The 25,056-nt window shown below is 40.7% G+C and overlaps 1 protein-coding gene across 3 annotated transcripts in view; it reads right to left on the reverse strand.

The window, feature by feature from the left end:
- TGFBR2 (transforming growth factor beta receptor 2) overlaps positions 1-25,056 on the reverse strand; it is a 56,991-nt gene that overhangs the window by 14,487 nt on the left and 17,448 nt on the right. For all 3 annotated transcript variants that reach the window (XM_061362636.1, XM_061362635.1, XM_061362634.1), the window contains 3 exons: positions 16,271-16,442; positions 15,026-15,216; positions 2,158-2,957 (listed from right to left, as the gene is read on the reverse strand). In XM_061362636.1, coding sequence (XP_061218620.1) covers positions 2,158-2,957; positions 15,026-15,216; positions 16,271-16,442 — 1,163 coding nt within the window. The remainder of the gene's footprint in view (positions 1-2,157; positions 2,958-15,025; positions 15,217-16,270; positions 16,443-25,056) is intronic.

The following is a 25,056-nucleotide window of genomic DNA, read 5'->3' on the forward strand; positions in this document are numbered from 1 at the left end:
TAGGATTTATCATTCCACTCTGCATATGTCCTTTTATCTGCATTTAGATTATCGAGTCTTTGGGTCAAAGACATTTTTCATGTATCTTGAGGAAAGGTGACCCCTGAGTCCCAAAGGCATTTTAAGTACCTAAACTCCATCAATTTAGAGCTGGTACATCCCTCTAGAGTCTGGATATTCTTTCTCTTTGCAAATACCAGTCTGCTTTCAGTTCTTGTTTCTCCAAAGCTTTTAGCAAGTGCCCATCTCTCTTCCTGCAGTGACTTTTGAATCTTTTTTTTACAGGAGATCTTACACTTCTTTTAAGAGTCAGATGTTTACAAACATTAACCATCATGGATGGACAAACTGAAAAGACTGCAAAGGGGGAAAAAGACAGGTTCCAGCCAGTCACTAAGGGCACTAGTATTGTATAGACAATAATGGCTATATTTGCATGATATGGAAGGTATTTGGATAGATCAGAAAGAAGATGGCTTTGTAACCCCAACAACTTGCCTTACTAAGACTGACTAGAAAAATGGTAAAATACACTCTTTTATTTCTTTCATAGGAAGCTAAACTTTTACTTGAATTAAAAATGGGTCAGCTCCATTATATACTTAAAAAAATTGGACCTCCTGGTGGGAAGGGTTTGAGTCAAAGTGCAAAGTTTAGAAATTATGCATAACATGAAGGCACTTTCAGTAAAAGCTACAGCACTGACATTGGCACGTTGGGAAAGTAACACTTGTGTGCCCAGAAGAACCAAGGTGGAGGTCAAAATAGAATCACTTCACACCATCATACTACTTGTCACAGAGGGGAATGACACTAGCGGGGTCAACCCCAGATTCACTGGAGCTAAACAAAATGAAACAGTGGGCCTCAACACCAGTGCCCAAGGACACCGACACCAAAGCAGCAACCTGCTCAGAGCAGCTTTGCTCTTTGTTAGTGTCAGTGTAGACTGTGGAAGTGGCACAGTATCAACACTGTCCTCCTACTTCCAAGTGACTGTGAGTGATGCCAGAGAAATCAGCTTGAAATAAGGGGCAGCTTTAAGCAATCAAATTGTTTGTGGGGTTGAGTTTCAGAGCCCCTGCCTTACACTGCTGAATACTCTGTTTTCACTTTATCCCAAATGGGACCAATCTTAAGGCTGAGAATATGGTATGACTTCATTTGAACTCCAGAAAGGTCTGGTGAGAAATGGTATGTAACTGTGAGTGGTGTTTTTATTATTTTAAATATGGCTCCACTGGCTATCATTCATTCCTGCCTATGATTAATAAACCTTCTCAAAATGAGATTAGGACAGTTGCATCTCACTAAAGAGACTTTCAAAGACAGATTTTCATTAGATAAACAACAGCAAAGCTCTTGAGAACTCAGCAGAGCACTACTGACTGAAGAGGAGTCCCTGACAATGCTCTAAAACAAAATATTAGTTCCACATGAAGTAAAAGTCGTCTTAAATGAACAGGCTTCGAAGGGACCTATGTATAAAAATATAAAAATCCATGTATGTATGTATAATTGAATAATTAGGAATCAATTAACAAATAGTCTGAATTTATACTATGAGTTTTCATCAGAAGAGCCAATATTTACAGATGTACTTGAAAAATTTAATCTTTGAAGCATTCATAAACATTCCCCTGGCATCCCTGTGAAAGAGGTGAGTGCTACCCATGCTACCTAGTTGAAAAAGCACAAAAGGGCAATTATTGTTATTTGACATTCTTGCGTTTGCTTTTATGTGGAGAATGTACCAAACAAGTTTATTTATTTTAAATAAACAAGTTTATTTTTGTCACTTCAAAGTTATTATCTACCACTTAGTTATCTGCTTACACCTCTTGAGGACAGAAGACAGACTTCACATATGCTGGGGTAGGCCAGGAGTGGGTCTACTCACACAAAACTAATGCCATCAGGCATGAAAACTGTGGCACAACCTTACTATGTGAAGCACATCCTTATCATATGTCTGTTTGCATTGACTGCTGTTGCTTTAATGTTAAGTTTACAGCGTGTCTATAAACACTTTCACATTAATTTTTAATGACTTTGAGGGGCTTTTTCCTCCCCTTTTTTTTTTTTTTTTTTTTTGTCCCAGGAACTGAGACACCAATTGGCACAAGACACAACACCCTCTTCAAACTTTTAACTTACCTGTCCACTGTTAGCCAAGTCATCCACAGACAAAGAGGGATCCAGCCTCAGGGATAACCCAAAGTCACAGAGACAGCAGGTTAAATCATTTTTCACCAGGATGTTGGAACTCTTTAGGTCCCTGTGCACAATAGGTGTTTTGGGGCGACCACAGGGTGTGTGATCACTATGCAGGTGGGCAATCCCTCGGGCCAAGGACCCACCCAGTTTCCAGAGGTCCTCCCAGCTGATAATGTGCCGTGTGAGATACTCCTGCAAGTTTCCTCTAGCATGGAATGCGGTGATCAACCAGTACTGTTTACCAAGATCTGTCTTACGCTCCTCTGCCGTCAAGAATTGGAGGATGTTCTCGTGCTTGAGGTTTACATCTGAAAAAATGTCTTTCTCAGTTTTCCAGGAGGCATATTCTTCATAGGGGAAAATCTTGACTGCCACAGTTTCATACTGCTCTGATGTGTTTTGCTTCAATTTGGCTTTATACACTTCAGCAAACCTTCCTTTTCCAACAACAATGTCCAACTCAATGGGCAGCAATTCTGTGTTGTGGTTGATATTGTTGGCACAGGTAGAACTGATGTCTGAGCGGTCATCATCTAACATAATGGCACAAACATCACTGCAGTCCTTATGTTTCCTCGGCTTAACACTCTTCTCCCATGCCTTGTTGAGTTTCCTCTTCTTATGAGTGTGGTAGGCATAAAAGATAACAATGACAGCAACAGAAATCACCAGTAATGGGACAAGACTTATGATTGTAACTTTGGAAATTTCATCTTTCTCCTCCGGCTTATGAGGGTCATCTGTAAAGAAGAATAGAAGAAAGGCATACATTAAATAATATCATAGCTTTATGTATACAGGAGGCTGTTAATTATAATTTCTATTTAGAGTGCAATACATGATCTCCTCCACTGACAGTAAATATTAAAAATTGTCACTGCTTTCTTATTTTAAAATACTGTTTTGAATGCAGGCCTCCACTTACCACGACTTCACTGTTTGTTTATTTTATAAAAAGGCAGAACTGAATGAGGAAGAACCTAATGTAATTTAATAGCTTTTAAAAAATTATTAATATGGATGAAACCTTAATTTTCCTCAGTATAATAGCCAGTCTCCTATATTTACTCTGTCAATGTATTCTGAACAGATCTGCCCCTTTATCCAGTCATTACTAAAACACATTAATTTTTCTAAGATAAATAAATAAACAATGCAGCATGTGAATTCCTACTTGCTTGGTTATCACTCCAGATCTAATATATTTCAGTGGGATCCATGTAAAGACATCTTCAGGAAGCCTGCCCACATGCAACGACTACTTGTTAATATTCAAGCACAATATGTATGCCTGCATATACATCTGAAAAGCAAACCTCGTTCTCGTATTTTGATGTGAGAGTTCCTAGAACAAATTCAGACACCTGCATGTACACAGGTATTTGAATCCTACAGGCACAATCAGGCATGTGTGGCACATTGGAATTGTTCACCTCCCCATGTACTTTTTGCATGGATTCGTGTATCTAAAAACTTTTTTTTTTTGTATCACTTTCTGACTATCCTGTTGTAAAGCAGTAGATGGCTTATTTCAAACTCCATAGCTGGTGCAGTCCACACACACATTCTTATGTGTAATACATAGAAGCATATTCTAATACATAGAAGGACATATTCTAAAACAGGGAGACATAATGGGAACAGTACCAATCACTTTTCTAGTGGCGGGAGCTGCCCCATCACCTCTGGAAGTGACCTTCTAGTTCTGCATTTCTTACAGAAGATTAACAGTTTAAAAGGGAACAGTTTTATTCTGAAAACAGATTAAAGAAGGAGAGTCAGAGTTTATTTGAACCTGATTTGATCGGACACAGGGAAATGTACTCTCCCAGTCTATTTCTTCCTTTGAGTCAGAACAAACGTACGATATTATCTTTCCATGAAGGAGGGGATTGATTAGAAGCAGCCCTAGGAGTCTCACCTCAATGGACTAAAACAACAGAAGGTGCAACCAGAGCTAAGCAAGTAGCTTGTGTTGGCAGTGTGACACTGGCGGATGTTTACAGTAGTGTCACTGACTCATATTCTGTGTATCAGGCCAAATAAGTCAATACGAAAAGTTTAATAAGCTCTGAAAGAAAGTTGCCACTAACTACATTAGCCACAAGCTTCTGTTTTCCCTACTTTGTGCCTCTCAAAATGAAACGAAGGTGAGCAATGCTGAAAGGAGTGAGGGAAAAGAGTTTACAGTTAGAACAAGCAGTACCTCTGGCCCTCCAACTCCACTGGTAATCACTTTTGCATTTAAAAAAGTTAGCCAGAAAGCAGCTGGAACCATCAGATATTCAGAAGCAGGTGATGTGATATGTGAAGGGCATGTTCTTTGTTTGGAGAAAGATCTGAATCCTGAACCAGGATGGGCTTCCTCTGTTTGAAAGGTTCGTCAACTAGATGTAGAGCAAGTAATGCAATCCTTGCCTCTCTCAAAGGATTTCAAGGAAAAGGAAGTGTCTTTCTAGCACTGACATTCCTGGCTAGCACAGGTCAGTGGCATTCTTTAAAGCACCTACAAAGAATGTTTTTCCTTCATTTACGCAGAAGGACGGTTTAAGACAATTCCATTTTCCACATATATACAAACCACAAATCCTTATTCTCAAGAGATTTCCCTTGGCAAAAAAATGCTAGTAAATGTTAAACAAAAAACACTCCCAAAACTTAAAAGAATCACAGACCACAGGGACCCCTTCTGCTTCTCAACATGTGGAAGAGTGAAAAAAAAAAAAACCAACTTTTTTTCTTTTTTTTTTTTTTTTAATGGCCCTTACTGGAGGAATATATTTAGAAAGCCCAATGTCACTGGCAGTAAACAGAAGATTTGCATTGCTTATTTCTATGTGCATTCTTTGCTCTCAGAAAATCTGCTTTATAAAGAACTTGGGAAACAACAGTGCCGGAGGACTGACTACGCTCTGGGATGACTGTTTTGGACTTTCAGCTGCAAGCAGACTACAACTGCATGAGTGCAGCTATGAACTGTAACAATCAGCTTTGTTTTGATGAACATTTGGGGTTCTCTTTTGTTTTGGGGTTTGTTTTTTTTCTTTTCTTGCCACAGAAAAGCATGCTTTAAGTTTGGGCTCTGCTCTTGGAACTGAGTAATATGTCATCTCTACTATATGGTATACTTTTTTAACAGAGATGAACATGCATGTCTCTTTCAGGCCCTTTAAGCCCTTTTTCTTTGCCACAGAGCTGCAATATGTAGCCTAGATATTTGAAAAATAAATGTCGAATACCCCAAAAGGTATTGGGGTTCTCTTCCAAATTTCCCTGCATGAGTCCAAGCAGTTGAAGGTAATTGGTTGCATGCTCAGCTCTAACTAAGAGCCTTAGTCAAAAGCCACCACTCCTTGACTGTTATGGCTACCTTTTTAAGGGTCTCTGATCACCCCTATAATGCCCTAAAGCAGGCTGTCTTTATTTGGCCTACAGCTGAGAAGTCTCCAAACAGCCCCTTTGGCTCTTCCTCTTTTTGCACAAGAGAAAGCTTTGCTTGTGGTGCAGGGGGATTTCTGGGTGGAAGGGAGAAACTGTTGATGTCGCAAATGTCACTTAAAAAAGAATGAAAGAAAAAAAATTAATCAAAGCAGAAGCTGAGCAGTTCGGCCACTTCCCCTGTGCACTGCATTGTCCTGCACCCCTGCTGCAAAGTGACACATCCACTTTGGCACTCTCCCTTGGAGGAAGTGAGTGAAAAGCATACAGCCATACACCCCCACCTAAAGCAGCAGGGACATGCTCGTTTTCAGATTTTAAGACACTAGAGAAATGCCACTCAAGGCTTGAGATGTGCAAGAATAAGTAGCCAACAGGGAGAACTGAGTGTCAGGACTGACAAGGGTGAACCCTGAGCTTAGGAGGGGACAGCAGCAGCAAAAAAGCTGGTGGCACTGAGGGCTGGTCTGAGCAAGGCACTTCTGGAATTGATTTTGATTTTGACTGATAATATGAGCAGAACAAAATCAGCCCTTCTAGCACTAGGTAAGGTTGGCATAATTCTCTGTTGAATATGCGTACAAAGAGCAAGATCAAAATTCAGAGCATATCTGTATGTTTGCATAGTGGCTAGCCAACATTTTCTGGCTTAACTACAAGAATCTAAGAATAAATATGTTCATTTACTTATAAATGAATACCTATAACTCAAACCCTGTGATTTCAAAACTGGGAGTGCTGCTTCCTCTCTCTGAGCCCCAGAATGAGCAAAACCTGGCTGCAAACGCAGGCAATGAAATAGTTAAATGAAACAGTCTTTCAGGTTTTGGAAATGTGCTCTTAAATAACTTTCCCCACCCATAACTATTTTTTAGGTGGTTCAGTCTTTTCTTAAGCTTCAAAAGAGCCTATTAATACAGCATAACAATAGAGAAGTTGAGCTAAAAGAAAGCTTCCTGTATGTGGTTTAAACTAAGCACAAGCCATCTGCACAATCCTTAACACTACTTAAGCCTTTAGGGAATAGGGCTCAGGTGCCAAGGAAAATGGAAACACTGTACAGCCCCTGTTCAGTCAGGAAGCTTCAAAGCACAACAGCCTACAAATTCTTGAGGTTGAATTGGGTGCCTTTGAACTTCGATGTCACTGAACCTCAGAAACAAGAAATAAAACAATGGCAGTAGAATTAAGGACCTGCACCTTAATGCACAGGGCAGCAGAATTGCACAGCCAGTACTGACAGAAGTACTTCAGTGCTGTTTGCTGCTCATGCAAGTTCTACAGTCGCTGCCTGTTCATGTGCTAGTCAAAGCCACATAGCAAGGCAAGAACATATTTGATATTGGCTGAACTCAGGTGATGTATTGCATCTGATGTATTGAAAGCTTGTCTAGTGTCTTAAAAACCTCCAGAAATGCAGTCACAAAGTATGGGCTTGGACCTAGAACTGTGATCTAGTTATTCTGCAAGCTCCTGAGACACAAAGCAGCCCTTTGAGCTTACTGGAGGACAACTCTGTTTTGCAGCAATTTTGAGGTTTCAAAGTTTGGTTTCAATTCCATGCTGGAATGAAAACTAAGACTTTTTGAATGCTTTTGCAAAACCAGAATTCTGTTCAAATCTTGCAATTTGGCAAGAGATTTGAGTGCTGAAACCCCGTAAGTGAGGGGACTAGTTAGGGGTATGGAAGCTCCAAATTCAAGTTCTGCTCTGATTTGCAGAAGAGCTTTTCGTCTCTGATTATTCTGAATTTGGCAAAATGAGAGTTTGAAACTTATGTGTGGACTGATTGCTGAGTGAGACACTCAGTAATAAAATATGGAAAAGTCTCCCCATCTCTTTAGTGCTACTTTCTGGATGAAAACTAATTCCATAAAATGCTTCATTTTCAGTGAAATGAAGTTTCAATCTGAGCAGCTGTTCAGGGTAATTTAGTTTATTGCTATTGAAGAATCCTCAAGTGAGAATGAAATTCTTCAGTTCAGTGGAGTATCTCATGTACCTTCCTGATTTTGGTCCTTTTAGAATTAAATGGCTTGGAAATCTTCAGCAAAACATTTTTAGATGGGAAATGTCAGGGAAAATTCTCAGGAAAAAAATTCTGCTTTTGGCATTCCTGTCCTTTTCCATGGAACCTCTAACTTGAGGATAAAAGTGCTGTGAAAGTTGATCCACCTTTTGTGTTTTAAAACTTCTGCTAATTTTACTGGCATTGTTTTTTGGGGCTTTGTGAAGTGGGGGTGGAGAGCTTTTTTATTGTGGGGAGTGTGCTTTTTCCCTAGGAAAATAGTTGATCCTGACACAACTTGTTACTTGAGAGAAGAGACCAGCCCTCACCTCACTACAACCTCCTTCCAGGTAGTTGCAGAGAGTGATAAGGTTTCCCCTGAGCTTCCTTCTCTCCAGACTAAACAACCCCAGTTCCCTCAGATGCTTCTCATCACACTTGTGCTCTACATCCTTCATCAGCTTTGCTATCCTTCTTTGAACCCATTCCAACACCTCAGTATCTCTCTTGTAATGAGGGGTCCAGAACTGAACACAGGATTTGAGGTGCAGCCTCACCAGTGCACTTAGAATCACTGAATCTCATACTATCAGCCTCAGCCCATCGATCCAGTGTGTCCAGATCCCTCTGCAGAGCCTTCCCACCCTCCAAGAGATCAACGCTCCTGCCCACCTTGGTGTCACCTGCAGATTTACTGAGGGTGTACTCAATCACCTTGTCCAGATAATTCATAAAGGTATTAAGCAGAACTGGCCCCATTACTGAGCCCTTGTAACTGGCTGGCAATTGGATTTAACTTTATTCACCATCACTCTTTGGGATGGCCATCCAGCCCATTTTTAACCCAGCAAAGAGTACACCTGTCCAAGTCATGAGCAAGCATATTCTCTAGGAGAATACTGCAGGAAAGGATGTCAAAGGCTTTACTAAAGTCTAGACAGACTTTAAATCTATAGCCTTTCCCTCAAAGACAGTGAAAGTGACAAGGTAAAGCCATCTCTAGAGCCTGTTTCTAAAGCTGTCTTTCTAACGCAGTGCCATCTGCATGGCTCAGAATTTGGGCCCCTAAGAATGTTTGCTCAGATGTGTGGGAACTCATTCATTTCACCTTTTGGTTATTTGCCAGCCTGAATGTTGCTCAGCAGTCAACATACAGCTGGCAACACAGCACTTAGTGCAGCCAATTGCCCAGTGCCACCACTTACCTATTTTCCTGAGAGGGAGTAAGGCAAAAGTATGAGCAGTTTTTTTGGACAGCATTGGCACACAAACTGCTGCTCTCCCCTAGGGGACTCCAGCTTTGCCCTTGGCACATGACTACCCATGATCGGATGATTAGGACTCAAAACATCTGTGTTATACTCAGGGAAAATCCCCCAGTTACGTGACCCAGTTATGTGTGTTACATATTTGAAGAGTCATGCACATGCATCTGTCATCTGAAGGGAATGCAATCACAGGGGTGGGGGGCAGGCAACTTGATTGCTCTGAGTGGCTTACTTTTGTAAAGAGGCTAGGCAGCAATGATGTAATGGATATTTTAGCTATTGTAAGCAGAATTTCATTTTTCAACTGATTGCCAATTATGCTATTCAGCACCCAGGAGGTTTTAAGAAACTCTTAAGCTCTAAGGCAGAACAAATAGTTTGTTGCTGTTTTATTCCCTCACTGCTGGCTAGACAGTGTAATTCCTTGGTTTGCTAGCACAGTACTCATTTGTTTAAAATCTCCCACCCCTGGATGCATTCCCTTCTTATCTTTTCCATTATAACAGGTCACTTCACTGTGTGCACACAGCAACTCTCACACATGTTGACTTTTGAAGCTGAGCTTTCTTGCTCGGCAACAGCAAAGCAGACATGTTCTAACTTTACATGGTATCACTATGTTTCTGTGATACATGCCTCAGTTACACTACTCAGTGTCTGCTGCTGTTTGCTGGTGGTTTTCTGGAGCAAACCAATCTCTCCAGTTTCAGTATGTTCCAACAGATGCCACACATTAACCACTATTTTTATTCTCAGACTGAGTTTCACCCCTCCGACCTTTCCCAAAATACTATGTTGTCAGTGTTAGTTACAGTTTGTTTCTGTCTGTAATTATTAAATTCTCTTCCATGACAACCTGATAAAAGGTTGGCCACATTCCCACACTTATTAAGCTCTCAAATAATGCAAATTGTAACAAATATGCCAACCAGACTGAAAGAGCGCTGCCTAGTTCGTTTTTACACAGATCTGTAACTGAGCTCTGCATGGTTATTTTCCTAGGAAGCAAACAATATAAATAATACAGAGCAAAACAAAATTCTGGCTTCTTTTGCCTCTTTCCATTCAATTTCCTCTCTATCCCACTAAGTGAATCAGACCTTCAGTATTAGACAGCCTCTCCTTTGGTTACATACAGCTGCAGGCATTGGGTGGGACTCTGTGGCTGCAAATACCTAAGAGGAAACACAGAGAACAATGCCAATATACAAGTGGTGAGAGGCTCTGTGCAATGTTATGTAATGCTACTGACCTCTTTTATGGGGCAGCTGGAAGACAGTTACCTTCTGAACATGTTAGTTGGATAACAGAAAAACAGATTAATGAAAGCCTTTGTTAAAATCCACTTGGAAGCAGTCCAGATGTAATCATCTCCCTTCTGCTCTTCCTTGAGCACTGGATAACTCATCACATGAGTATTTATGGCCTGGTGGCTGTTTCTGCACAGATCTTTAGTCTGCTGTTAAGTCTGAGATCTTCCTATGTAGCCAAGTAAAATCACTAACGCTTTGAGTCTAGTAAGGAGAGAAAGAGGAGAGAAAGAAAGGAAAAGACAGGGGCAACATATTAGAGACAAGTGAGAGATACCAAGTTAAGGAAACTCTAGAACATTATCCAGATCTCCTGTGATCCGGGCACAGGACAAGGCATCATACAGGCATGCTTGTGGTAGTTCAGGCAGCAGAACAATACCAGGTCTCCCAGGTAACAACTGTACACAGTGAGCAATCACAGCATTTGACACACTGCAAATCCATCGGCTGGAATTTGTTCAGGCAAATGACTCAGCCACAACTGATGAATCAAACACACTCTCAATTAGCAAACTCAGTAAAACCGTAATCAACGTGAAGATTGTTAGCACCACAACATCTCCTCTTCCCCAATTAGCTTCATTATTCTCATAATTTTTTTTTACTTGTCAGTGATCTTTATCACTGAAGTTTTGATATTTTAAGACAACTGCTTGGATGACCCAGATAGTCATTAAAACTTGTATACACTGTTGCTGCTAAACGTTTCTCCCATATTATGGCTGGGTGTGGTGGGAATATCCAAAATAATGACCTCATCTTGTGGTACATAGGGAATAATCACAGCCTACCTAAACAAACCCACAGCTGTTCAGGTAGGCTGAGTTGTTTGAACCTCGGTTGCAAGCTGCAGGGCGAGACAAGTGAGGATGAGAAATGATCACCATGTAAGTTATCAGAATGAAACAACTCTAAACCAAACTGAGCTGTGCTACAGGTCTGCAAATCATATTTCCAAATTTTGAGATCTCTGCATTTTTTCTTTGATTTGAACTTGATGCCCAGGATAACAACTATGTATATAATGGCAACAGTACTTAAAGTGTTTGTTTTCCTGTCTGCCGTCTCCAGTGCTGGGGTCACCCTTTTGCACACTGCTGAATGAATGCATCTGAATAAGCCTGCAAAACAGGAAGAAGTTGCACTGCATAGAAGGTAGGTCATACACTGTGTACAATGCAGGTATCCAATCTCCTAGGCTACAATGAGTGCCTGGTCATCTCTGCTCACAGAGAACAGGTCAGATACGAGGCTGAAAAGAGCAATGTCCTACTTGGTCCCTTTGGATAAACAAGCTTTGATCTCAGCCAAATAGCTCGGGATCAAGAAGAACTTTGTTAGGCACTTGTTGTGCTTGTATGGCTGATGAATGGAGGCTGGCAGATGATGTGGAGAAGGAAAAGCTGATGAACAAAACTGCCCAAACACCAAGGGAGGCCTGGAACTGTGCAAACAGCAACAGACAGTCCTGGTTCATCACAACAGATCAATACATAGGAAGGCGAAACAAGATACAGAAGATCCACCAGACATAACCAGACACCAGGGAGGAAAAAAACCCTGCTAGTCCAGTCCTGCACTTATCTTTTCCATGACAGCAAGAGAAGTCCCCTGTCCACCACTCAGCCAGCTTCTAGCTAGGCAGGGCCTTTCACCTCATGATTTCGGCTAGTATTTTCCAGTGGTTTTGCTCCTTGGCTTTGCCTGCTGGTAACACTGACATTAGACATTTGAATAAATAATAATTAAAACACACTGGCATTCAGTTTTGCAGTCAGAAGCATTTTTCCACCACAGGAATCTAAGCTGCTTGCCAGTCATCCACAATCTTGTTTGGCAAAAAAGAGAGGGATTAAAAAATAAACACAGAGTAGTCAGATTTGTAGTGGCTACCTGTCTCCTGTATATTATTTCTCCAAGAAGTACAGAATATTGTTTGGAGTGATTCTGCACACAGCATTTTCTACCTGCTGCCTGTGGCCTGAAATGCCAGGGATCTGAATCAGGGTCAGCCTCCTGACACAGCAGAATGACAGGCATGTTTAGGCACATGTTTGACTGTGCCTTGCTCATTTTTCAGATGGACAATTTAAAGGGAAGTCCATACAAGAAGCAGGCATTTGATTTGGATGTAATTACCTCAAACATTTCCAAAGGTACTCTTGACTGAGTCACAATACCTCCCACTACCCAAAACCTTTAGATGTTTATGTCTAAAGCTGGAGTCAGGAGATTTACCCTTCACAGTCAAAAGTGATGCACTCCAACAGTGCTGTAAAACAATTCTATAAACAATAACAGCTCAGCTCTGAATCACTGGAACGTAGTGACTAACTTCTGGTGGAAATTAAAACTTACTGCCTTGCCCACTTTTCCTTCTTACCTCAGAAAAAACAGGAACAAACTAAATCTGGTCTGCCTTAAGTGTGCACCCAAGAAGAGAAGAGCTAGAGCACTGACCATTTATAGCAATAGCTTGAAAGAAAAGGCTGTGATTGACAGGTAAAAAATTACAATATTTTTTATCGTCAGTATTAGCTCCAAAACCATACACTGTGCAAAACCACTGCAAAAATTCTTGCTTTGGTGTACAAGAAATTAAGAGAGAAAAAAAAAGCAAGAACAATGTACAGAATAGATCTGGTTGACAGACATTCCAAAGGCAAAATTATTACGGGCTATTATCTAGTTGTCTGGAGGAGCCGTGGACCAGCTGGCTGTGATGTTCTGCTCAAACTTAAACACAGACAGGAAACCACATGTCTGATACTGTAAAAATCGTTTGTCTTCCTGCCACGGCTAAGCAGGCAAGCAACCCAAAGGGGCTGTTTTCATTTAAAAGAAACACTAATGCACAACAATAAAAAAAGAATGAAAAAGCCTCAATTCTCCCCCTCCCAACTGGAGCTAATGCTTGTATTTGTGAATGAACTGGAAATGTTACAAACTGAAATTTTATATTACTTTCTTTTTTATCTGTGGTTATTCACTTATTACATGTGAATGTAATACAGTTTTCATGAGTCACCTACAGTGCTTAAAGCACGTGACGTAGGAGGAAAAACTCCATGCCAAGGAGTGAAAGGAATTAGAGTAAAAACAGTGGGTTTTAATTTATACTACAGCTCCTTTTAAGCTGCTCTGGAAGTGTGAGGGGTGCTGCAGACTTGATGGGAATGAAGGCAGCTGGTGTTGAATTTATAAAATGGTTTTCATAATCATACACAAGACATGCATTTGTTAGAATGATTGCATACATCTACATAGCTCCAGGAGAAACAGCTGTAACGTGGCTAATTTATAACAAATTAGCCAAAATCCACAAGGGTGTGGTTCACTTTGTATAAAAACTCTAGACAGCTGATGGAATAAAAACTTTTCTTTGGTAACACATTGTCTTCAAAAAAATCAAGGCAATCTGTCAGAATTAGGTCCTCTGTCTACCACCTGGGCTCACATCAATACCAGTATTTACTTCAACTCCTTTAAAGCCCACCTAAGTGAGAGTTAGTCATATAACTATGGATCAGTAGTCAGGTTATCTGATTTCAAATAAAGATTGGAGTGTGACTGGATGAGGAAGAGGGGAGGAGGTGGCACCAGATATGGATAGACTGGGCCAAGGGAGGCAAAGACTTTCTAGCTCACTCAACTAATCTGGTGTGGTTTTGCAACCAAAACTAGTTTGTCCTCTTGGAGGGCTGAGAAGAGAGCTAGAAAGCACTCACATAGCTGTCCACCTCATTGCAGTCACACATCACATTTCCCAGAAGTGGAAACAGCTTCCCAACCCTTCATTATCTCAGGTAATGAGGATTTGATTATATCCTTTTCTGAGGAACTTTCAGGTGATAAGGATGGGTTCTGCGTGCTGTACTCATTTAGAAGTGTGTGCACATAAATTTCTCCCCAGGAGGCCTCACACTTGCCTCCAAGAGACCTGACAGTCTCAGTGAAAGAATCATTGTGAGATTCAGCAGGTAGAAGAAATAAAAGTGTGGGGGGGGGGGGAGGTGTGTGTGTGCACATGCACGTCTGTGTGCAGTGTGTAGTCCACCAGCACTGTACACACCTGCACTGCCTTCACTGTGTTTGCAACAGTCTGTATAGGTCTATATAGCCTTTACTTCATGAAGTAGAAAGGGGACAGGTTATACACTTGTGATTTGGCCTATACTCAGATTTCACTGGTTTAACTGAAACCATATACACGTTCTTATGCTATAGTACGCATGAGGTAACATATCCACTAGTGAAGGAGCGCTACTTCACACCCCCCCACAGAACAACTGCAAATGGTCAGTTACAATAGAGAAGCTGACTTTAAATTCACATCCAATCAAGTTACTCACCCATATCTTGTATAAACAGATGTCACACTATGGCAAAACAGCCTTTTAGAAGAGGCAAGACCTTAAATATGGCATTTGCCTCTTGATTTTTTTTATAATGTAATTAGCGTATGTTGTATTTTCTTGTGTCAACAGAACAGCTCTAAACATCTTGCTTTCATCTTTCTTTGCATCAGCTTTTAAGTGCAGTGTCTCAAGCTGAATATCAGACTTACTTCAAAAGGAGGAGGACAGGCTGGCAGGAAGAAATATCCTCTGAACACAGAAAAGAAAGGTTGAGGTTTGGCAAGACTCAGAAGAGACCAAAATAGCTCCTGCCACTAAAAGTTTTCCTCCACAAAATGTGATTCCAAACTCCACCGCTATGACACAGTTAATATTAACTTTCAAGGTATAGCCTAGGAATGCAGTGTAAATTATCAAACGTACCTGATGGAAAAATGAGCATATCATTGCATTCTTCACCTGTACAGGAACACATGAACATCAATCCCCCATCTTCCTTCTTTTCCCTCATCAAACACTGCTCTGAGCTGGAGTCATCCAGCATATGACCATACAGTGTTTTCTGGGGATCATGGCATATTGTTTCTAATGTCACATTTTCATCATTCTGTCTCCTAAAAAATGAAAAAGAGAAAACTGAAAACAAGGAAGGAATATTTAATAAAGGGAGCAGACAGTATTGCATCTTCCCCAAATTTGCCTCTTTTGAGAACTCAAATTAGTATCATTCTGGCATAAAAAATCCAGAATATATTCTAAATTGCACTACAGGCACTTCATATGGCACTAATAGGCACTGACCACTTACTAAAGGGGCACAGGACAAACATGGAACAGCACGCTGGACTCATCCTACATTTCAAGTGTCTACTTCCAATTACGCTGAACATCTCTTTGAGTCAATGAACACAACTAATCCCTTAATAAATGAATTAAGTGGTTCTAATTCTGTTCCTAAATCTGCAGCAATGTTGCAAATACTCAGTTCTGTTCCTTTTGTCCACCTATGAAGTTATTATGAGTGTTTCTGGCTTTCTCTGGTAGGATTGGCTTACCATTCACAGAAGGACAAGACTCCAGTTTTTAGACTGGAATGCAAGTTTAGGGTCAATGAATCCGAAAAAAAAAGTGTAACAACTCGATTTCATACACTTTTGATTTCTTTGAACCTAAACATAAAAAAGCACCACTCCTGCATCAGAGTCATAACAGACACAGGGTTTTTTTTACCAATAAGAAAGTATTTGTACCTATACATGTTGAGTAAGCTTACTGTGATAGATCTACATAATGTTGTTCACTTTGAAACCTCAGAGACAATTGTCTTTCTTCAGCAAATTCTACTGTAATCCTCTCTGAGTCTCAAAACTGCTTCTATTCTCGGTGCTGTGGGCAGATGCAGCTTAATGGTTTGAACAAAACCATGCCTCTTTTCCAACAAAAGCATAAGCTGGAACAGAAATGCTTTAGAAGAACACTTCATATTAGAATTGTTGTTAACTTCAAACAACTCTCAGTATGCTGAGCACAGATATGAGTTGGAAGTAAGAGAGCAAAGCCCTGTGAGGTAGCAGGGACATTATGAATATCAGAGCAATCAAGGAAAGTACTAAGTAATGATGAATGAGGGTATGCTCCCCTCTGCACCTGTATGAAGAAATAACTTACCATATAGCAACACAGACTTCACTATTCTTCTCACAAATAGAAGTGATGTTGCAGTTGCTCTTGCACTGATGTTGGTTTGAGCAGGTTGTTACTTTGATGTCACAAAATTTGCATAGATTTGGCAGTTGTAATCCATTTTCCTTAGTTCTGTCTACAGGTGACATAATTTCAGCTTAAGGAAAAAAAAAAGAGAAAGAAACTCAGTAATGGTTGTTTATCAGCTTGTGTTATTGCTGATTACGAAGACAACTTTTTCAGCAGTAGCAAACATTTCCTCACACCTTAAAGTGGAAAATCTTTGATCTTTCACTGCCAATTTTCTTTACAACAAGCCAAGTGCCACAGTGTCAAGACCAGGTTAATCAAAGTGAATTTGAAAAGTGAAGTCAACTTCTACTGACTACACAGGGAGCAAAAGTTGCTTTGCATTTTGCAGAATCAAGCTTACTGTGAGTCAGGTTTGCACTGGAATAATTACTCTGCAGCCACCCATTTGCATTATTGATAGGCAACATATCTGTCCCCTATGTACAGTATATCACATTGTGGTCTGTGTGCCAAAGTAACTGTGCATACCAGAGTGGGAATGCACATTAGATGGGTGGCATTATGACATGGATCATGATGAATTGTGCCAGTTTATGTTAACTAACCTGAGGCATTACATAGGTGCTGTCCCTGTGTGATTACTGTTCACACAGAAAAACACAGAGCTGGAAGTTACCTTCAACCTAAGGTAGGTGGTCTGCAAGAGGTTATGGGTGAAAGTCAAGCTGGAAATGCAATAGGGGATCTGTGAAGCTCATGTAAACTGTTCCTGGAGTCTTCCTGAGCTAACTCAAGGGGGCTTGAACTCAAACTAACTTGCCTTGTAGAAGTATACTTTGACCCCAACAGCTACATTTCTGCTCCCAGGCATTGAAGAATTACTTGCTTACTGGTTCCAAATCTTAGTACTCACCATCTACTTCAGTGTGGGGCAGGGAACAGATATTTTTTGCCCCAGTGTATGAATTTCAGGAAATACATTTTTAGTTCCAAATTTTTTTTAAAAGCCAGCATGACTACAAGGAACAGAAAATGCCGATGTAAACTTTTTTCTAATGCTAAAATGAATATACAACTATCTGAAGTGGAGCAGGTTATCTACAACGGTTTCAGTCTGACTCACTTTGTAACATACTTGGAAAGTAGCTTGAACCACTTTAAGGAGACACCGGGCTTCACACAGTGCAGCCCTTCTCTTGTAGCCACCTGTGTGTTAAAACTATGTTCACATTGCTCCCTGTGGGAAAATGTTGCTAGGCAATCAATAACAGGCAACAAGGGATTTGTAATTTCCCCCTCTCTCATGCATTAGCTGAGAAAGAAATTTTTTCCTTCTAGAACTTCACTATTTACTACTATTAGAATGTTTTATTACAGAAATTAAATATATATGCTTTTTCTAGAAGGAAATTAAAAGGCCTCTTGCTAACATTTTAAATGGATTTCTGAGCCATTTTGAGGGACTGAGAGACAAGTCTTCCCTCTTTATCCAAATCACAAATCCTTTTCATCACTAGCACGCTCTGATACTGACCCTAGGTCTCTGATCTTAGTGACATTGTAATCAGTGGCAAACTCCCAACGATTTCAGTGGTATAGAAGAAGCTCCTACACAGAGGGGAGGGTTATGATGAACTCACTGGGAGCACTTGGGTGGAGAATGCTGGCAACATGTTACAGGCTAGCTGAATTTTAAGCCCCAGATAGACATTTCTTGTTCTTAATTATTCCCAGAAGCCACGCAGAAGAACCTCATTGAAGTAGGTGTGGGAGGAACTCAAAAGTAGTGTCCTATAAAATAAGTGTTAATATAATCATCATTATGGCAAATTGCTCCTCTCTTCTGGATGGTACCTTTCATTTACCACATGCTGAAGAGAAACTAATAGCTGTGGTGATATATCTAGATTCCAGTAATGATCAAAACAACCTGATCATGAGGGACTGTCCCCTACCCAGTAAGAGGCACTTTCTGGCCCTAAAAGCTTGGATGAACAATACAGACAAATATCAAGGGAGAGATGAAGTGACTCACCCAACTTCACAGAGAAAACCTGTGGCAGGATGCCAAGCAGCTCACAACTTAGGACAGGGGAAAGACATCTGTTGCTCAAACTGCAAAGACTCTAGCTACATCTAGACTGCTTTCAGCTCTGAGCTCGTATGACTCTGTGTTTCACTGGGCAGCTGTGTGGCAATGGATGACTGCCACAGCCACGACTCAATCCTCTCTGGTGCCTGCAGCACTGGAGCCAAAAGCCACAGGAAGGTGGGTCTTTAGGTAAACTAGTTCAAGCACAATATGTTTGTTGAGAGGCAGGGCTCGTTCCTGTGCCATCCCCGGCCACCCTGGGTACTGCCAAGACTCACTCACTGGAATAAATGGATGAAAATATGTTTGGACCCCTTCCAAGGAGGGATCTCCAAACTATCTGGAAGCAGCAATACACTGCAAGGTCACAAACCTTATGTTTCTATGTTACAGTGATAGGCCTTAATTTAATTACTAGCAAAAGGCTGGGTAGTTAGGGCCAGCTAATTTCTGAACAGGTTAAATTAATGTAAAAAATCTAATGGGGTTTTAGGACTCCCAAAACCAACTACCTTCGAATTTTCTGCCCAGAATCCTTGTAATAAGGGTTGACAGTGTAGTGCCTCTCTGCTCATGCCACTGGTAGTTCAAACTACTGGATAAACTGTCCAGGTGGACAAACTTCCTTCCACATTCCAGCATCTGACTTAAAGTGAGGCTGCAGTTTACCTTCCCTAATACTGTCACATTACTTAGCAGGTATTGGAGTTTTGTTCATTAATACAGCTCGGCCTTTCCCATTGTGATAAATTGTCTAGTACTAAACTAAAGGCACATTTGATTTTCTCCTGTCAGGCTGATGCTGAAATTCTGCTATCAGACTGCTGTTGAAATCAACCTCTGCAAAGAGCCCAAGATGAAATCTGGAGTTGGATGTGAACCTCAACATCACTCTTCTGATCACAGCCTGCTACTAAACTCTGAGGACTTTAAAATCCAGGAAAGGCTGGTCTGCCTCCAAGTCACATGAACTCAGACCTATCTCTAAGAAACAAAATCCTGCCTGGAGAATACAAGTTTGTAGGGTTCTTCCCAGGGAAGTGTATTCACTGATTCCCTGAGGGGCCCACAAGCCACAAGTGGTTCGCTACCAGTAACATTGCTCCTCTTTTTGTGATCGCTTGAATGTCCACCTCTAAAAATGCTTGAGTATCCTATGGCATACTTCATAGCCCATGAGCCAATTCCTCAAGGTTTTCTCCTGTTCAGATAACCAGTCACTGGAACACTGTGCACAGAAGCAACCTTTCATTTTGCATGAAAAACAAAAACAAAAGTGGCTATAATGGGAAAGTCAATGGAGGAAACACAGATTTGCACATCTAAAGGAAGCCATCCTGAAATGTGTGCCTGTCTCCTACAATTTGAGTTTTGCCTTCTGCTCTTTGGTGTTAGTTTTCTTATTTTGACATCTACAGGAAGCCTAATTCTAGCTTTCCTTGCTTCCTTGTCCATGGAGAAGGCCCTAAATAAAAGGCTGTGGTTTCTTGGCTATGAAGCTTTCAACCAAACAGCTCAGCACAGATCAATCACTGCGGTTAAAATGCATGGAACATGCAATCCAACATGTGGGCTAGGTATTCTGGAAGAGACACCAGAGCAGCCACATAAGAAATACAAACGCTCCATCCCTGGTGGTGCTCAAGGCCAGGCTGGACAGAGCCTTGGGTGACATGGTTTAGTGGGAGGTGCTCCTGCCCATGGCAGGGGGGTTTGGAACTAGATGATCTTAAGGTCCTTTCCAACCCTAACTATTCTATGATTCTATGATAAACTCCATGGATTCTAGTGAAGCCAGCATTGCAGGACAAGCCTTTTACTGTATGGTTCATGTCTTCTTTATGATTTAGCAGGATCTTAGTATGCCTCACCCAAAGTCTACTGACAGTCTTGAAGTTGTTTGCCTTGTTTCTGTTGTTTATAGATGTGCAATTTTAACTGAGGCCTCAGCCTATAGTTTGCATTCCTCTTATTTTTCAGTACCACTACAGAACTCTCAAAAGCCAACAACATTTAAATAAAGCCTAAAACAATATGCTGTCTTTTTGGGAATATCTACACTGGAAAACTTTATGTATGTCTTAGGATATATTTCAGGAAGAGCAGTCAATTTCTCTTACTACTATCCTGTAAAAAATACTGCATTTCTATTCTCTCATCCAGTGCCTCTGGCACATGTATACATATAAAACAGCATTGTTGAACAGATAGAACTCCTCCCTTAAAATAAAAAGACATTGGATGAGAGACATTGGGATGGGAACTCAATTATTCAGCTGCTGTGAAGTAATTCCACCTGGTGGGAGAGACTTGAATTTAAGACTTCACTACATCATGGAAATCTGCAAGACAGAGGATGCCTCTATCAGAAAGCCTTGAAGAAGATTGTCCTTGTTCTGCCAACGAGCACAGCTCCACAGCATTGTATCTCAGTGACTGTAAAGCACAGTAGTAGCTGTGAAGAACATCCAAGCTGTATTACCTTCTTATCCAACACAAAGACAACAGATTTTGCCAGCAACAATACTAAACACAGTATTTTTTTCTATTTTGCCTACCAGCCCCAGTACACGATCTGTAAACTTAGTAGAACTTTGATAGCAATAGGGACACTGCCAGCACCATGAAAGTGGAGAGGTGATGATGCAAAGACACATTCTTTGTCTTACAAATAGTGATGAATTAACTGCAGGAAGGAAGAAGCCAAGAAAAATGTGTGATCCAAGCATTACTGGATTACACTGGATATATCCTAATGGTTATTCTTAATCATACCGATTATCTTCAGTGTAGTAATACAAGGAAGAAGACATAGAACCATAATCAACCCCAAAAATTAAAAAATCATGACTTAAAAATCGTAAGACTAGCCAGAGAGATCATGGAAATAATGGAAGGGAAAAATCCCAACCCAACCAACCAAAACACCCAACCAAAACTGGGTTCTTTTTTATTTGCTCCTGCCACCTGGACTCTTAGAGTGCTTTGGAGTCATGTTATGAAACTCTGCCTGTAAGCAGGAAGGTTGGAATTACTGTCTGACTTGCAAAATGGAAAAGACAAAAAGAAAATAAATCCCTGAAATCCAGGAGCTTGATCTTTAAAAACAGACAGCTATCATACGACTCTTCATAAAATCACAGGAGTTGGCAACACTGTTGGTCACCTAGCATCTCCCATGACAGTGCCTCCAGGGTTAACCCTATGAAATCTGTATTTTCAATTGTTCAGTCAGAGCTTAATGCTATCATGAGATGAAATGGAGTGTTATGCTCTGATACATACTCCATACTTACTATGTGAGTACGAAATCACATAGTTTATACTGTCTTGGATGCCCCTTTGGGCTGCAGTCCTTTATCTCAACTATGATTTACCCCAGTAGAATTATCATGGGCACAGGACTTTTGTGACTGTTTCTGTTAAGATTAGCAACGATTTTCAAGAATGGTGAGACAGCCTCTGTAAAGTCCAAATATGAGCTATCTTTTGCATACAACTAAAACATACCAGAGGAGAACAGGTTCCATATATATTTAGCTCACCAGATATTTAGCTATCTCTTTGGCAGGACTCCAGAAAACCACATTCCTACAGATTCATTTGCAGAATGTCTCTGACTCAATCTGTATCATATATAATCACAGATCCCTGATGTCTGCCCCTAGCAGCTTACTTTCTTTTTTGTCCCTAATAAGGTGTTTTACCTCTTAGGTTTCCTTTTCATCTTCAGTCTTGTGGCCTAGCACAACAGCTACCTTAGTCAATATTTAAAGACACAACTTTAAGTGTACCAATTGCACTTTTGTTTGCAAAGTGGCTGGGACCTTTGTACTGCTTTGGTGCTTGATCAAACCTCACTGGGGCTCTGCAAAGGATAAAAGCCAAAATAACTTCCTTTTTATGAACACATTATTTCTGAAGTACATGGAGAAGATGCATGTCATGGCTTCTCCCTATCATGTAATGGCTTTTGTCCATCATAGGAAAAAAACGCAAGTCACACCTATCAGATGACAACAATACAATTATGAATGCAATGAGACACACAGACAGCCCTATAACACACTCTCTCACAAAGCAGCCACTATGAAATGGGGAAAAGAACAATCCTACAGACCTTTGAATGTTTTGTGTGGGCTATGAGTTGCTCTTCAGCAATGACTGAGAAGTCTGCTAGGAAAAAAGAGGGCAGACTAGGTAAAGCCATTCCAACAAACTAGACCTAGCCAGAAGCAGTTTGGCTACCCCAGGTGAAGAAAGGCCAAAGCAGAAGAACTGGGTCACAGTGAGAAGGGCACCAATGAACTGCACTGAAATGTGTGCAGGTAAGGAGTGGGGTATGTATGTGCAGAGGGAGAAGACAGAAGGAAAAGGAGCAGGAGTTTGAAAACTTTGTTGAACTTGTCTTTGCAGTGGAAATGCCTGGCTTTTAACAGCAAGTGGAACTGGCAAAACTTTGCTTTAGGGATTGCTGCAGGCACTGACACAGAAACAGAATCACATCTGGCAGGAGCTCGGGGGGGAGAGACACAACCAGAGAAAATAAGGGAGGGAACAGCATATTAAGCTGGAGATCTTGAAGATAAAAATCATTCTTGTATTTAAAGCATTAAAATAACACTATTTTTATTCTCTGCTTCAAAACTGAGCTAGCATTGGCAGTTTTAATCACAGGCTGGGTTCTTCTCTCTGGTACAGGGCATGGCAGCAAACTGCTTTAAACAAGCCTAAGAAGGAAGCTTGATGCTGTGACTCCTGAGTGATATTAGTGCAGGTGTAAGTACCAGCTCAGTACTTACAATAGAAGTGTGAACATATTCTGAAAACAGTGAATTAAAGTAACATTATTGTGAAGCTTCACATAATGAGACAGATTTTTACCTGTGGATTTTCAAATTGCTGTTCTTTTCCACATTTTCTGCCACTGTTTGGCACTCAATGGCAGGCAGAAAAAAAGAATACTGTCTCCAGGCAAAAAGCCTGAAAAAAAAATATCTAAATGATGGCTTCCCATAGGGCATTCAAAGGGACTTTTCATCTTCTCCTGACTTTAACCCGCAGCCTCCCTAACACAGCCCAAACCCAGCACATAGCACTGGAGAAGTGTATGAGATATAACATGATGATCAATTTATTCAACTATTACTGCAGGGTCTATTTTTTTTCCCTGCATAATACATTCAGTCCAGAATTTACTAGAAGCTGACTTTGCTGGTTAACTCTTTCTGTGACTTCAGATACTAAGCAAGTATCAACTACAGCAATGCTCATCTGGTTTGCAAGATTAGGAAAAACAGCTTTCCTGTTTTGTTGGAATAAGTATGATTCATGGTTCAGAACTGACATTTGCGTATCTAATTCTGTCCATTAAAAACCACGTTCTGCAACTTAACCACGTTTTCTCTTCTTGCCTGCCCAGTGAAAGCTGCCATTACTTCACTTGAAACTGGGCTGAAAGAGTATAAACACTTCAGCTTTGTACAAATATTATTTTTCCAACTTACATGCTCTGAAAATAGGCAGCAGCCAGTCAAGCATTATACAGTTATTTGTGTGATATAGAAGGAAGCAAAGTTTTTTTCATGACAGAAGAGTCTCTGTGGCAACCCCCTCCAACATTTAAAACATACACAATTAGGAACAATTCTGACTCAGAAAAACACAAATCTGCCTCCCCTCTGAGCTACAGAGCTTCACCAGAACAAACCCATGCAAGTGAATCTTCTAAGTAGGTTGAATGGAGTTTTTGAACCCCTCACACTTCTCCCTTCAGCTAGTTAAGAAAGCATGTTTATAGAAACATGCTTCTCTCCACTCCTGCCCCCTCAACAGTCACATCACCACCAAAAGCCTACTTCAAAATATGATAAGGCTCTTCATTCTTCGTAATAGCAATGGGGAAGGTGAATCATTTGTCCTGAAAGAGGCACATATTCCCTCCAAAAGCTTAGTTTATATTTGTTCCCTTTATCTCTCTTACTATAATAGAAATAAGGAATGTCCATCTTCAAGAGTTGTTAAACCCTATTTTCAAGGGCCTATTTATTAAACTACCAGTTTCCAACAGGGAAACTCAGGAGTCTACCCAATACAGGTGGAACAGTACTCTAAGATATTTTCTAATATGGCCAAGCTGACTATTAGCTGTGAAGTACCCCCTGGAGACACGATTCTGGCTCTTCAGTTTAGCTGCAAGGCTACTGAATGTGTTCACTGCCACATAGAAACTGAAAAATCCAAGAGCTCATAGAAAAATTAACTGTATTCTTCAGGTATCAGCACTGCTTACTTAAAGGCATCCCTTTATCACTTACTAGCAGTCCTAAGTGTCTGTCTTGTGAGAGCTACTTAACACAAAGACAAATCTTGTCTTTTTTTTAAGAGCATCCTCATTGGAAAGGCTACAAATAGGAAGAAGGCAGAGAAGTTTTGAAGGCTATGTGACAGAGGAAGTGCCTGCATCTCCTGCTAAACTTCTGGGCAGCAGAACACAATAGGATCTATAGTAGGGGCAAAGAGGCTACCTTCAGAAGTGTTACAAGCTTCCTGCTACACTGCATTCCCAAACCCTGCCATCCTTCCTATTGGGAACTGCAGTCATGGTACCTGGGATGGACAGAGTAGATGGGCTTACAGTTCCTCC

The sequence above is a fragment of the Neopsephotus bourkii genome, unplaced genomic scaffold (genome assembly GCF_033783945.1).
Source record: "Neopsephotus bourkii isolate Nb327-2 ecotype Australia unplaced genomic scaffold, CSIRO-AGI_Nbou_v1 NB_1132, whole genome shotgun sequence".
Taxonomy (NCBI): domain Eukaryota; kingdom Metazoa; phylum Chordata; class Aves; order Psittaciformes; family Psittacidae; genus Neopsephotus; species Neopsephotus bourkii.